General features: G+C 41.9%; 1 protein-coding gene across 2 annotated transcripts in view; it reads left to right on the top strand.

Moving 5' to 3' along the window:
* The window catches only part of LOC306982057 (rho GTPase-activating protein 6-like), a 66,454-nt gene that overhangs the window by 42,360 nt on the left and 10,644 nt on the right, over positions 1-13,450 (top strand). For both annotated transcript variants that reach the window (XM_079581829.1, XM_079581830.1), the window contains exon 2: positions 10,684-10,843. In XM_079581829.1, coding sequence (XP_079437955.1) covers positions 10,684-10,843 — 160 coding nt within the window. The remainder of the gene's footprint in view (positions 1-10,683; positions 10,844-13,450) is intronic.

Below are 13,450 nucleotides of genomic sequence, written 5' to 3'. Positions count from 1 at the left end.
CAGTCGCTGAACCCAGAAAAATGTGCCATCAAGACAAAAATTAGACGTAGGAGGATTAGGAATGGTGATGGTTTTGACGGTAGAGAAAACATAATAAGCCTCCGTAAACTTTCCATTCTTCAGCAGTTGTTTTGCCCCTGTGAGGCGTTCAGAGTCTTTGCGTGTAATCCGAGAAACCATGAAGTCCCAGTAACTCGGAGTATGTTGGATTTCAGCAGTGGGGACATTCTGATTCTCCGCATGTGGGCCTAAACATGTAACGGGGCCATTGCTTCTAATCGCCCCCCGGATCTATTTTGTAGTACATTCCAGCGGCGAAGGAGTGCTACGGTTCTCGTATTGGGAGTGGCGTGGCCATCGGGGTAAGGTTTCTCACAACGTCTATGGGAAAATCTAAATACCCATGGGCCTGCTCACACAACCGAGCTGATAGACGGAGAACTCTGCGAGCATGGGTGAGCGCTGTGCCCAAATAATATTGACTTATGATGGGAGATATGAAGGTTTTCATTACAGCAAGAAAACATATAAAGTTAGATAATAGCCCAGTCCTTCCATCCATTTTGGCCCCCTGCAGTTCATTCTACTCACACACCTTTGAGGAACAAAATAAGACATTGCTGCGTAATCATTCATTACAGTTTGACGATTAGCTTTGTGGAGGCTAATGTATGCTTTGTCTGTGGAATGCGTTTAGAAAGTTAGCCATACATTTCTTCAAAGGAGCCAGCTGAGGTGGCTCGGGCATCTGCGTCGGATGCCTCCTGGTCGCCTCCCTCGGGAAGTGTTCCGGGCATGTTCTAATGGGACAAGGCCCAGGACACGCTGGTGGGACTATGTCTCCGGGAGATACGAAGGTGTCGCCTCCCAGAACAGCCGGAGAAGGTCTGCGTGGATCGGGAAGTCTGGGCATCTCTGCTGAGACTGCTGCCTCCGCGACCCGGCCCCGGATAAAGCGGAAGAAAACGAATGGATGGATGGGTTTTGTTGAGATATTTGTTTCAAAGACTTTTTTAGATTTTGGATATTTTGTTTAGTTTTAAAATAAGCCATTTTTTGTTGAAAAATCTGTGTTGACCCCTCCTGGAACCGCCACCTTAATGTGGTGGAGGGGTTTGAGCACCCGAATGATCCTGGGGGCTCTGTTGTCGGGGGCTTCGTGCCCCTGGTAGGGTCTCCCAGGGCAAATAGGTCTGAGGTGACGGGTCAGACAAAGAGCGGTTCAGAAGCCCCTTGTGAGAGACCAACAGGTCCAGTTAGAATCTTGAGGCCATCCTTCTGTGGACCCACCACCTGCAGGAGGAGCCATAAGGGGTTGGTGCAATGTGATTAGGGCAGCTCCAACAGCTGCCCCCATGACCCAGAAACGGAAAAGTGGAAGAAGATGGATGGATGGATGGAAATCTGTATTGAATTTTCACCTTGTTTTTTGACATTCAAAACTTAATCAGGCTTGGAATTAGATATTTAAAAAAATCATCTGAAAAACCTTCAAAATATGGCCTCTAAGTCTAAGACTTAGGAGCTATTGATGTGATGTGAGATGTTGTCGCACCAATGACAGGAAATGCATTTTTAGAAAATGGCTCTTGAAATTACAATATCCCAAATACATCTATGGAGAAACATGGAATCAGTCAAATAATTATACGTACCTTTATCATTTTAGCATGCATTTATTCACCATTTCACTATTGTAAAAGTCAATCTAATTTTGTTTGCTGTCATAATGGCTCTTAGAAAAATGTTGATAAGAAAGTACAAACTTATGGGGGAGCATACTTGTTGTCTAGTTGAGTTTGGTCTTGTTTTGCATTATTTTTCTTTTTACATGTGTTGTGTTGTCGTATGTTGTCAGGTGTTGTCGTGTACTGTCATGCCTTGTGCATGTGTGGCTTTTATCACTTACAATCAGTGATTGAAAGGATCCCCTCGAAAATGAGATGGCACATCTCAAGGGGCTATCCAAAATAAGAATAAAGAATAAAGAATACAGCTAAACACCATACAATAGCTAAAGTGAAATAGATTGATAAACAGATTGACTGTCAGCAGCAGGATTGTATAGTTTTATCATCTGTAAGTGTCACATCATTCTCATCATGTTTCGTAGCACCCTCCAAACCTCCTGCCGTTGTTTTCTGTTCCATTCCTCTTGGCTGCGTGGAGTGCGCTGCTGAGCCCTGACCCTGATTTGAGTTTCAAATGACTTTGTGCACACATCTCGAAGTAAAAGTACACCAAAACACACACGCTCTAGTACTGCAGTCCCACTTGTACAATAGGGACTTGTAATGATTAACTTGCCTCTAATGCTTTGGGCTTTTTACGAGGGAGATTTAGTGCGCATTCCTTTAGGTTGTGTACATTCGGTTAAGGACAAAGAAAAGCTACTTGAAATATTGGACATCTGGGCAGATAAGAGGGAGAAGACGAGAAAATGTTCCTGCTCGGGTATTGCCGTGAACGTGTGCCAAAATCTTCGACCAATGGGAGTTCAGAGAGCAACCGGGAGAGATCCAGACCCGAAACAGCATACAAACACAGCTGGGGTAGTAATAAGAGGACAGGGCAATCAGCGTTTTGACAGGCCCGGGATGAGACTTGACTGTAGCTGTATTGCTACTATAGACTCATGAACAGTAAATAACCTGCACTGTTGTATTTGACTATATCTTGTTTATTTATGATCCTATTTCATGTTGTTTTTGCATGCCCTTATTAGTTTATGTTGCTGTCGATGAAAAAAAATTCCTAGAGCGAGCACTGACAAAGGTAATAAAACCCATTCTGATTCTGATAAATTGCTGTGACTCATAGGGATAACCACTAACTATGGTAATTGTTTGAATCTTAAGCTCCTCCGCATTCGACGACCGCTTTTCACTTCTTAAATCAAGTCAAATCAAACTGGAGAAAGCATAACGTGTTTGCCTTGTAACCGAAGTCAGTGAGAAAGGACATAAGTTCAGAAGTGTCTTTTCACGTTTCAAGCTGTGAAGTTTCACCTCCCACACGGCGTGCGTCATTGTGCAGAGCCGAGCATGATCCGGACCTATTGGAGAAAGTTATCGTTTCTACACAGACTTGCTGCCAGTGGAAATATTACAGTTGCGTTTTATTTTTATCAAACCTGATTCCGGTGACAGCTGGCGGGGAGGTTTTCGGTGACTTTTCCTCGCCCGTCCATCTGCCACGTCCCGACACACTGGTACCACCACGTCTAATGTCGTTACAGTACCTGCTTTCTTTGCTGCTTGCGTAACCATTATGCAATGTAACCGCTGACTTGCAGTGGTCCGAGTCTGAATATTAATCGGCCTTTGAAAAAAAGTTCGATGTTTGCCTCAGGGGTGTCCGAGGAGTTCGCCAACGATGCAGGGAAGTTGTTAGTCTTTGCTCATTCTCGCAAACAAGCCGGGCCAGCCTCATTAAACGCATTATAAGTCAAAAAGACTTGGCGGTGGAAGGCGATGTGTGGATTCAAAATCTGTTATAAAAATAAAAACTTACAGGAATAAAGATTTCCTCCGAGGTGTTCAATGTTACGTACTAAGAGATTGTAAAAGAACATTGTTAAGATAAGTGTGCAGTTCTCCAACTAGAACTAGCATGAAGGAATGTTGGAGCCAATGCCAGGTGTAGCTGCTTGTTATTACAAAAACAATATGATGTTATGAGAATGATGTCATCTTTTCTATACCAATCATTTGCAGTGTCAAGGTCTGTTATTCTATTTTGCATTCAATGTTGTGAAAGATAAACATGACAGTTATCGAAACCACTGGGGTTGCAGCAGTTGGTGAGGTCTACACTGTAAAACCTAAAATGGGAAAACTCCCTGATTGTGGTATATGAGCCTAAACCAATCAAGTTCACTTGGAATCAAATCATTCAGTAAATGATAGCTCAAAAAATCTAGTAAACAGTATCTGAAATCATTTCGTAAACAGTAGCTGAAACAATCTAGTAAACAGTAGCTCAAATCATTTAGTAAACAGTAACTGAAATCATTTAGTAAACAATAGCTCAAATCATTTAGTACACAATAGCTAAAATCATTTAGTAAACAGTAACTCAAATCATTTAGTAAACAGTAACTCAAATCATTTCATTTCATTTTTTTCATTTTATTTATTTATTTCATTCAAAAGTGATGTTCACAATCACAATAAAACCGCCAAGCCAACACAGTATGAATGAAACGGAGCAGAGGAGAAGAACAAGTCTTATAATATCTGCCCCTTTTGTTACTTCACACTTTACACTTCACATTGTTGTGGTATGTCTACATACATATATTTACAGTCTTATGTATATACATATGTATATTCACAGTATTAACAGATGTTTTATATTCTATATTCAGTTTTTCAATATATAAAATACAGAACCTTCGTATTCTTGAATGTTTACAAATGGTCAAAAAGAAACACATTTTTAGTAAACAGTAGCTCAAATCATTTAGTAAACAGTAACTCAAATCATTTAGTAAACAGTAGCTCAAATCATTTAGTAAACAGTAACTCAAATCATTTAGTAAACAGTAACTCAAATCATTTAGTAAACAGTAACTGAAATCATTTAGTAAACAATAGCTCAAATCCTTTAGTACACAATAGCTAAAATCATTTAGTAAACAGTAACTCAAATCATTTAGTAAACAGTAGCTCAAATCATTTAGTAAACAGTAACTCAAATCATTTAGTAAACAGTAACTCAAATAATCTAGTAAACAGTAACTCAAATCATTTAGTAAACAATAGCTCAAATCATTTAGTAAACAGTAACTCAAATCATTTAGTAAACAATAGCTCAAATCATTTAGTAAACAGTAACTCAAATCATTTAGTAAACAGTAACTCAAATAATCTAGTAAACAGTAACTCAAATCATTTAGTAAACAATAGCTCAAATCATTTTGTAAACAATAGCTCAAATCATTTAGTAAACAATAGCTCAAATCATTTAGTAAACAATAGCTCAAATCATTTAGTAAACAGTAACTCAAATCATTTAGTAAACAGTAGCTCAAATCATTTAGTAAACAGTAGCTCAAATCATTTAGTAAACAGTAGCTCAAATCATTTAGTAAACAATAGCTCAAATCATTTAGTAAACAATAGCTCAAATCATTTAGTAAACAGTAACTCAAATCATTTAGTAAACAGTAACCCAAATCATTTTGTAAACAATAGCTCAAATCATTTAGTAAACAATAGCTCAAATCATTTAGTAAACAGTAACTCAAATCATTTAGTAAACAGTAACTCAAATCATGTAGTTAACGGTAGCTCAAATCATTTCATAATCAATAGCATTAAAAGTATTTTTTAATGAACCCAAATGATTTGAGATGATAATCCTCAAACTGTTGGAGTCTATTTAAATGCTACATTAGCTAAACCTATGGGTTAAGCAACATTACATGGTCAAAGAATGAGGTTATGCAATGGATTTTTCTTCCCTGATGACGAGGGCATATTCCATGATGACAATGCCAGGTTTGACTGGGCTCAAACTGTAAAAGAGGGTTTTTTGGAAGCATGGGACATCATTTTTACACATGGAATAGTCACTAGAATCTATGGAGATGTGATCGGTCCCATGCAAAGTTAATGTTCTCCAAAACTGCTATTAAAAGATTGTGTTTGTGCCTTTAAATAAGTCAATGACTGACTCAGGGGCTCCTCTGTGTCTTTGGTATGTTTGGTATGTATACGTACGCCACCGTCTTATTCACATTTTGACCCACCGCCGCCTTTTATTGATAACCTTTAGCTTTACAGTCTGTTTTAACTGCCGGATTTAACTGAAAGCGCCACGTTATGTAAGGCCCACCATAACAAATACCCATAATTTGTGAGTTATTTTACCCCTAGGCCTTTCGGGGATCAACACAGGTGGAGCGGACCGTTCGTTTGTATGGGAGCACTCGCGGAGAAAAGCAAAGGTGGTCGATAATTACAAACACATGCGGTCCTGGGGGAGGCTCCGGGCCAGTGAGAGACATCTTAACTCGTCTGCGGGAACAAAAAGCTGAAAAGGCAAGAGAATGGGAGGACTTTGGGCTGTTTTTCAACCCGGACATGTGGCATAGGAACTTAGTTAAGGAGCACTCGAAGTCGCAAGGGTTGCCGGAATGCTTTTGTGATTTTGTAGAGGTTTAGGTTCATTGGCTTCCACTTATATGTTGGCTGCAAGATTGTTAGGAGTGCAAATACAGTATGTGCAGCAACAAACATAAAGCATTTTCTTGGAAGTTGTGATAATCGCTGGCTCAAATGACCTGGATCCTTCGGCCGGCCTGCATTCGAGTCCGTAGAATTACGTAAAAACCCCTTCCCAGTAATTGTCCTCCATGAAGACGACCCCTGCAGCTAAAGCCCAGTATGACGATGACATGTCAGCGCTCCTCAACGGCCTTTTCACTTAGCCCTCCACTCTCCACTTGACACAAAGGCCCTCACCCGCTGGATTGAGGATTAGGGACACTACGGCAGATTCCTTGTTGTCATCGAAAGAGGATTTCGGTATTTTAATCGCAGAACAGCATGTAGCATTAGTGGCGATTGCTTTATAATATAGCAAACATAAGCAATAACATTAGCGATGAGAATCCAGGCCGCTGCACATATACTGTGTGTGAGATATTGACCAGCTTGGAAGTGGTTGAACGTTTGTGCATTGACTGTTGCTTTATAGAATGGGATGATCAATAAACCATGAGCATAGCAATCATAGAAGCGAGACTACAAAAGTATGTTTCATGATATTTATATACTGTATGTGGTTTCTATGCTATGGGCAAAATACATTGAATAAGCTACTGAATTCTGAGAAGTTTCATAGTAGTCCACGTTTGCTCATGTTCTAAATAGTTATTTGCCCTTATGTGACCTGTTAATGTTTCGTTGTGTGGCTTTAAACTGCAACATTCTAAATACATACGATATAATGTGCATAACGTCACAAACCAAAGCCCAACTCCTTCAACACGGAAAGCCGAGCAATAGAAAACACGTCTAATCCACCGTTTAATTGACTCCGGAGCAACAAGTCCTCCATCCTTGTTACCATGGTGACCTCTCTCACTTCCTCTTTCCCATTGTCTGTGTACGCATCGCCACGGTAACCGACGTTTTTCCTTTCGTCTTTTGCTGCGTTTCGGAGTTTGAAATAGCACACAGACCACGCGCCGGCATTAGTCATCTAAGTGCATGGCACGACCAGTCAGCAAAGTCCCTTCATCCTGTCACATACTGAGTTCAGCTGCCAGGCCCACTTTGACGTTTTGATAACATTAAAAAGGAGGTTGCTTGGATACAGTGAAGTAAAAAAAAGGATTAAGTGTGATTAGCGTCATTGAAATCATAGAAATGAGCCTGTTAGCCATCGAATATCAGACCTGTTCAAATTTAACATTCTGTCCCCATACAGATGAATAGGGAAGACATGCGTAATACTAGTGTATGACGAGGTATGTTTTGTCCTTTTCATGGCCTTTTAATTTCTGTGGTTTCTTAATGATGTTTAGTGGCCACCAGATGTGATTCCAACCCCACAAAAAGCAAAAAACTTAAAGCAGTACTACGTAACTTGATAACCTTAATAAATCCTAGTGTTAATGGGATGATTGGGGGGGTCTTTCATCTCCCCCTGGTGTCTCTGGTCAGAAAACCACAATTGCAACTTTCCACCAGGTCGGAGCCACCAATACAAACAAATGGAATCACAGAGATGAAGCTAACAGGCTAACGGGCAAAGCTAACAGCGGGCTAGCACCATTTTAGAAGTATTTACAGCCAAGTTTGAGGGAAAAAAATGATCTCCATTGTGTAATTGGATGTACAATATCCCTCTCTCCCTTTGTCTTTTCAAGCTGCCTAGTATTTACTCTCACGGACAATTAATGAGTAAAAAACTGCAACATGCTACGACACCTGCAGTGACGCTTATGGCCTCTAGGGGTATGAGTTACTTAGTTCTGCTTTAAGTGAACTTGAGTTAGCATATAGCTGAGAGGCCACTTTTATATGCTAATTTGTAGCTAAAGTGAAATCTCAAAAGGTCTGTACATTCATCAATGATTTTCAACTAGGCCTTGCTTTATGTGGTTGATGGTTCGATCGTTCATAATTTGCTATGTTTGATGGCTAAGGCTCACGGCTAATGGCTCTAGCTAACTGTCCACATACGTTGATGATTAGCACCTCTCAAAAGGCTTAAACTTTATATCAATATGCATATGGGCTTTACTTGATAGCTTGGCAGAGTGGTTTTGCCATGTCCAAGGCACATATCGAAAGAATAATAAACACAAGAAGTAGCCAAACACTAGTTGCCAATACCATCCATATTGTGACTATATTATACACTTAATTTGGACGGCGTTGTTTTCCTGATACTTTAGCGCTGTGATACAAATGGGAACAGCTGCGCAAAGACTTAGCAACTGATTATTTTGGAGACAAACATGGCTCCTCCGACGGCACAGTAGCTCCGCGCTCCATTATTTATCCATGGCCCTCCTTCCAAACAGCGTTACATCTCACTACAGCCGCCTGTCACACTCACGTCGCCGGCCGCGTGGTAAATGCTTTGTATGTTCAGACTTCGGGGGGCCTCCGAGCTTACATGCATGCATACATGTCCGGCCCCCGTTAGATGTGGAGTAGTTGCGTAAGCCTCCAATCGATGGATATCACAGATGTCAATGGAGCGTGTGGAAAATAACATTCCGTTACAATCAAGAAGCGGTCCAATATTGGCGCGCAAGGGAATTTTGTTGGTGGTGGAAGATCTGAAAGAGCCATCAGGGCATTTAGAGATGTAGCAAGACTGCGGGAGAGATATTTGTAAGAGGAGAACTCCATAAAAATAACTTAAAAACTGCAATGCAAGTATAAAAGCAGCCTGTAATGTAAAACTGCTGATTACTGTAAGCTCATGGTTGAACCAAAGTAGGTCGAAGGTTGCCATGGGAGGCCGTGTATGCGCATGCTATAGCAAACTTATCCTTCAGTTAATGTGCTTTTGAGTTTGTTTTGAGTTGGAATGCTACATTTTGAGAACTTAACCTCTTCGTTTTCAGACTTAGAGGCTAGTAATGATCGCCCAATATCGTTTTCAAGTGACGCAAGAAGCTACAGTTTATCTTCCCTATGTAGTGGATGTACTAGAGGTGCCAGTAGTTATTGTCAGATACTTTCTTGGCATATTGGCCCCAAATGAATAATGATTAAATATTGCATCCTTACCATGTGGACTCAACAGCAAACACAATCATCCCAGACCGAACACTTGGCGCTATATTGCTGGCTCTTTCCTCCAGCATTCCACAAGTCTGCCACTTAAGCGCCGCGGCTCATCCACCCTCTTCAGCGCTCCTGCTGGGCACAAGGCGCTCGAGCGTGGATCGGAGAGAGGCCTCCCATTTGACTCCTCCAACTGCTCGACTTTGCTTTCACGCCGTAAGTGTGTGGGCTCGCGAGGCGGGCGGTGGCGGCCAGGGATGAGGAACGGCAACGGCGGCTCGATGGATCAACAAGATGGGCCTGTTTTGCTTCCAATGGGGTCGCTGAACCAAAAGGGCTCAGGTTTTGGAAGGGAAGACTGTGAAAATATTGCCAGTGAGGGCCCAGGAGTGAGTGGAAAAACTCATAGGAATAAAGCAGCGGGAGTTATTGACACTCCAACAGATTTTATGGAACCGTTCGCGAGGCAGAAACTGTGGAGCTTATAGTATATGCCTTATCAGTTCCTCATGTGTAAAGAATGGATTCTGTTATCGCGGGTAGTGTTTTTTCATTTCATTCAAAGTCTGTTGCCATGTAGCATTTTGGATTTGAGACCAAAATAGACTCGCACTCGGGCACATTGTCAGCGCAGGCACTTGGGAGTTGACTTGTAAGCTCTCTGTCTGGTTAAGGCATTAGACAAATTGAAAACGCGTCTCCATTTCTCCACGATGTCTTGTCTTTTCTCTGACCTCTCCCTCCCCTTGACCCCTCTCCTTCTGGTCGTAGACACCCAGGAATGCATAACCAGATTTTATTATAGATTATTGTGCTTTTCCAAGTCAATCGCACTCTATGTACCGCATTTTTTCGAAACCACTTGTCCTTGTCCCTGTGTACACTGGGGTTTATGGGATAGTCTATTGTATTTCCATAAGGGCCACTTATGAGTGAAGGATTCTTGCTTGTTCTGTGGCGAAACACAGTGCTGACGTATTACCTCACTGTTTATCCATGGGGCAGCACCAACACTATGTTATATTATATTTAGTTTAGGTTCACTGACTGTAAAGTTAACATCCCGCACATGGGGCGTACTGGTTTTCCAATGGCAGACAAGTGTTTAGATGTGGCCGCAGTGTCAAAAGTTATGAGAGGATTTCATCGGGACACTGAGTATCATTCTGCTCGAGCTTATGTTGCAATGAAAGAGGACTTTAATGAAGAAAAATCTCACTTTTGCAAACCATGGAAAGAACACTAAGGCGAAATAGGCTTTTGGCTGGATTATGAGCTTTTCCCAATGTGAATGTTGATGGTTTGTCTTCATTTTAACATCAGGGACTTGCTAAATGTCTCTTCACAATCGCATTTTCCACCCTTATTTGAATACTAAGCTGCTAACTTATATGCTAAATCTGTATTTTTGCACTTTTTCCTACAGGGAGACTTCACGTGGAGCAGCCTGTCGGGCCGGAGCGTTCGCCTCGCCCCCGTCTGCATCCAGAGCCTCTCCGAGTTGGAGCGGGCCCGCCTCCAGGAAGTAGCCTACACCCGACTGCACCAAGACTACGACCTGGGATGCCAGATCACCATGCCAAAAGGTTCGGCGCGGCCATGTGCGTCCTCTGCGCTGCGATGTGCTTGGGTTTGGACATTACATAATAAGATGTACTTCAATGCGGCTTAACCTCTCCTCTGTTTACATGTTCCGGCTGCATGTACGTACGCGCTCTATAAAACAGGGTCCCTTCGTAGCACATGTCCCGGTGGATTAGGGTGAAGTAAACGGCACTTAGTAAGAGTGAAAATGAGGGGATGTCTGATATACAGGACGAGTGGCTCCTAAAACATGTTCCTTTTCACTACGTCTGGGGCTAAGCTCAGTCTGACATCAAGAGAGATAACACATGTATAGAAATGTACTTTTTATGGAGTGGTGACAAAATGTTTAAGATAGATGTAATGTCTGGATGTCTACAATACAGCGGAAAATTTACAATTGTTGGGTTTAGGTCTGTAAAGAATAAAAACATGGATGGAATATGTTTTAGACCGAATGCACCGAAAGACTCATGAACTTCATGAACTTGGACATAACTTTTATACAAACTTCAGCTCAAACAATAACAAATGCTGTCCTCCAGCACCATTTAACACACAGAAGTCTTCCTTTGTCTCTTCCAAACTCCAACACTAGGTGCTGTTTCTGTCAAAGAACCCGTAAACCTGAAAATTGTAAAGTCCCATGACCATATATGAGATTAACCAAATTCGATTTTGTTGAAATCCATCGGTAGAGTTCTCTTCATCCTTTTCGTTAACAAATAACCCAGTGCAGTTAATCATCAATGTTAAGTACTAGTAATAATCCCTTTGGTGTTTATGGCTTTCCGAATGTACTTTATAAGCACATTTAAGGATATGAGTCGAGACCGCATTTTACACGTCTCTGGTGCACTGGCTGAACGTTATTCCAAATAAATGAAGCAATCGCTGGCCGTATTTTTCCGACGATTTGGTTCTGTGAAAGCCTACCTTCTCCACTCCACGCAGCACTTTGCGAATGACATCATGTGGAAACTCGCCGCTACAAAAGCAACAACCCGGTTTGAAATATCGAAGTTGATGTCTTCCTTGCTGGTTGTACGAAAGAGTCTCCTACTTTACTCACTCTATCGCACATGGACAGTTCATCGGGCAGTTGTGTAGGTATTAGCTAATCCCATTCCAACTGTGGGTTAAAGTGCTGGCTGTGTGATTTAATACCGACTGGTCTGTGCTGCTTATGGATTCCAGAGCCCCCCGATGGCCGCCATGTGTTAGCGTGGGACATATTTCAACCGTGTTTGAAAATGCTATCGAAAATCTGCCTCCTTTGACCTTTCAACCATCTTGTTCTCTCGAGTAATATTGTTGAGTTTGGTTGTTTCTTCTTTTACGGCTGAACATCGACTCCGTCCACTCTCCATGCTGGGTTGTTGATAATATTCTTTGGCTGGCTTGTGCTGAACTGGGAAGGTTTGGAGGTCTGGGGGATTTCCGTGCGGCTTTGGGATCCGTTTGTCAAAAAATCCAAACCATTTCCTATCTGCGCCTCTCCCTCTTCTCCCTCTCGCTCCCCTCCATCACCACATCTGCTTTCTCTCTGCTCACATCCTACACCTAAAACCCAGTATATCCCATCTATTCACTGTCAAACACCTCCAGATCTCACCCCCAGCCTGGTCCAAAAAAAAAAAAAAGCTCTCAAGTCCAAAGACGGTGTGTCAGGCTGGATGTGAACCTGCCGGCTGACGTAAGGGTCCGTATTGACCGAAAAGCGTGATGTGGGAGAGGGGTCGGATTTCCAAAGGAGCCCCCTTGAGTGACTTATGCAGAGCAGCTGAAAAGAACATCTGGAGTTTGGTGGAGAAAAAGCAAAAAAAACAATGAAGTGCGAACTAGTTTAGATCGAACTTTCAGTGTAAGAGGTGGCCAAAGCACACAGTTTGCTTGGAGATTACATAATAAGATGGCATCCAGATCCCCAAAGAGGTTTTCCAAAGTCATCAACTGGACTGGGTTGTCTGAGTTGAGGACATTTTGCCATTCCATTCGTGGCTGCTTCTTGCTAACAGCTAACAGTTGGCATCAAAAATGGCTCTTCGATGGAAAATTCCTGGATGATTGAGTTCTTAGCTGAACACGGACAACATATTTGATAACTGTTTCAGCAAAGCAACTGTAGATACCGGCGGCATCTTTGGGCACGACCAAAAATGGTCCCTTTTGAGGGGGAAGCAAAGAGGAAAATGAATTACTACTTTAACAAACACAGAATTATGGATGTGTTTTCTTCCAAATAAAGATGCAGAGTCATGGAGAAGGACAGAGTGGTTCAGCTAAAGTTTCTATAGGCTCTACAGCAGGAAATGCTAACCGTAATGCTAACATTGGCTGCATGGTATTTGCTAACCGCTAACTTCGGGTGCCGTTTTTTTTCGCTTCTAGTGGATATTCGGTGATGAATGAAGACACATGGTTACTAAAGGATCTTAGCTTATAGTAGTTTGGGAAAATCCATAGTTACCATGGAGATCCGCCATCTTTGCAGCTGTTAGCATACATTTTCCATAGACTAGCATTTGCAAAAAACAACTCGTTAGCTGTTGAGTTACTGCAGGTGAATACATCCAACTCACAGTGGTGTCCAAGTGTTTTAATGTGAA

This window comes from Gobius niger (genome assembly GCF_951799975.1).
Source record: "Gobius niger genome assembly, chromosome: 23".
Taxonomy (NCBI): domain Eukaryota; kingdom Metazoa; phylum Chordata; class Actinopteri; order Gobiiformes; family Gobiidae; genus Gobius; species Gobius niger.
The sequence above is the reverse complement of the archived record's forward strand: the minus strand, read 5'-3'. Positions and strand labels throughout refer to the sequence as shown.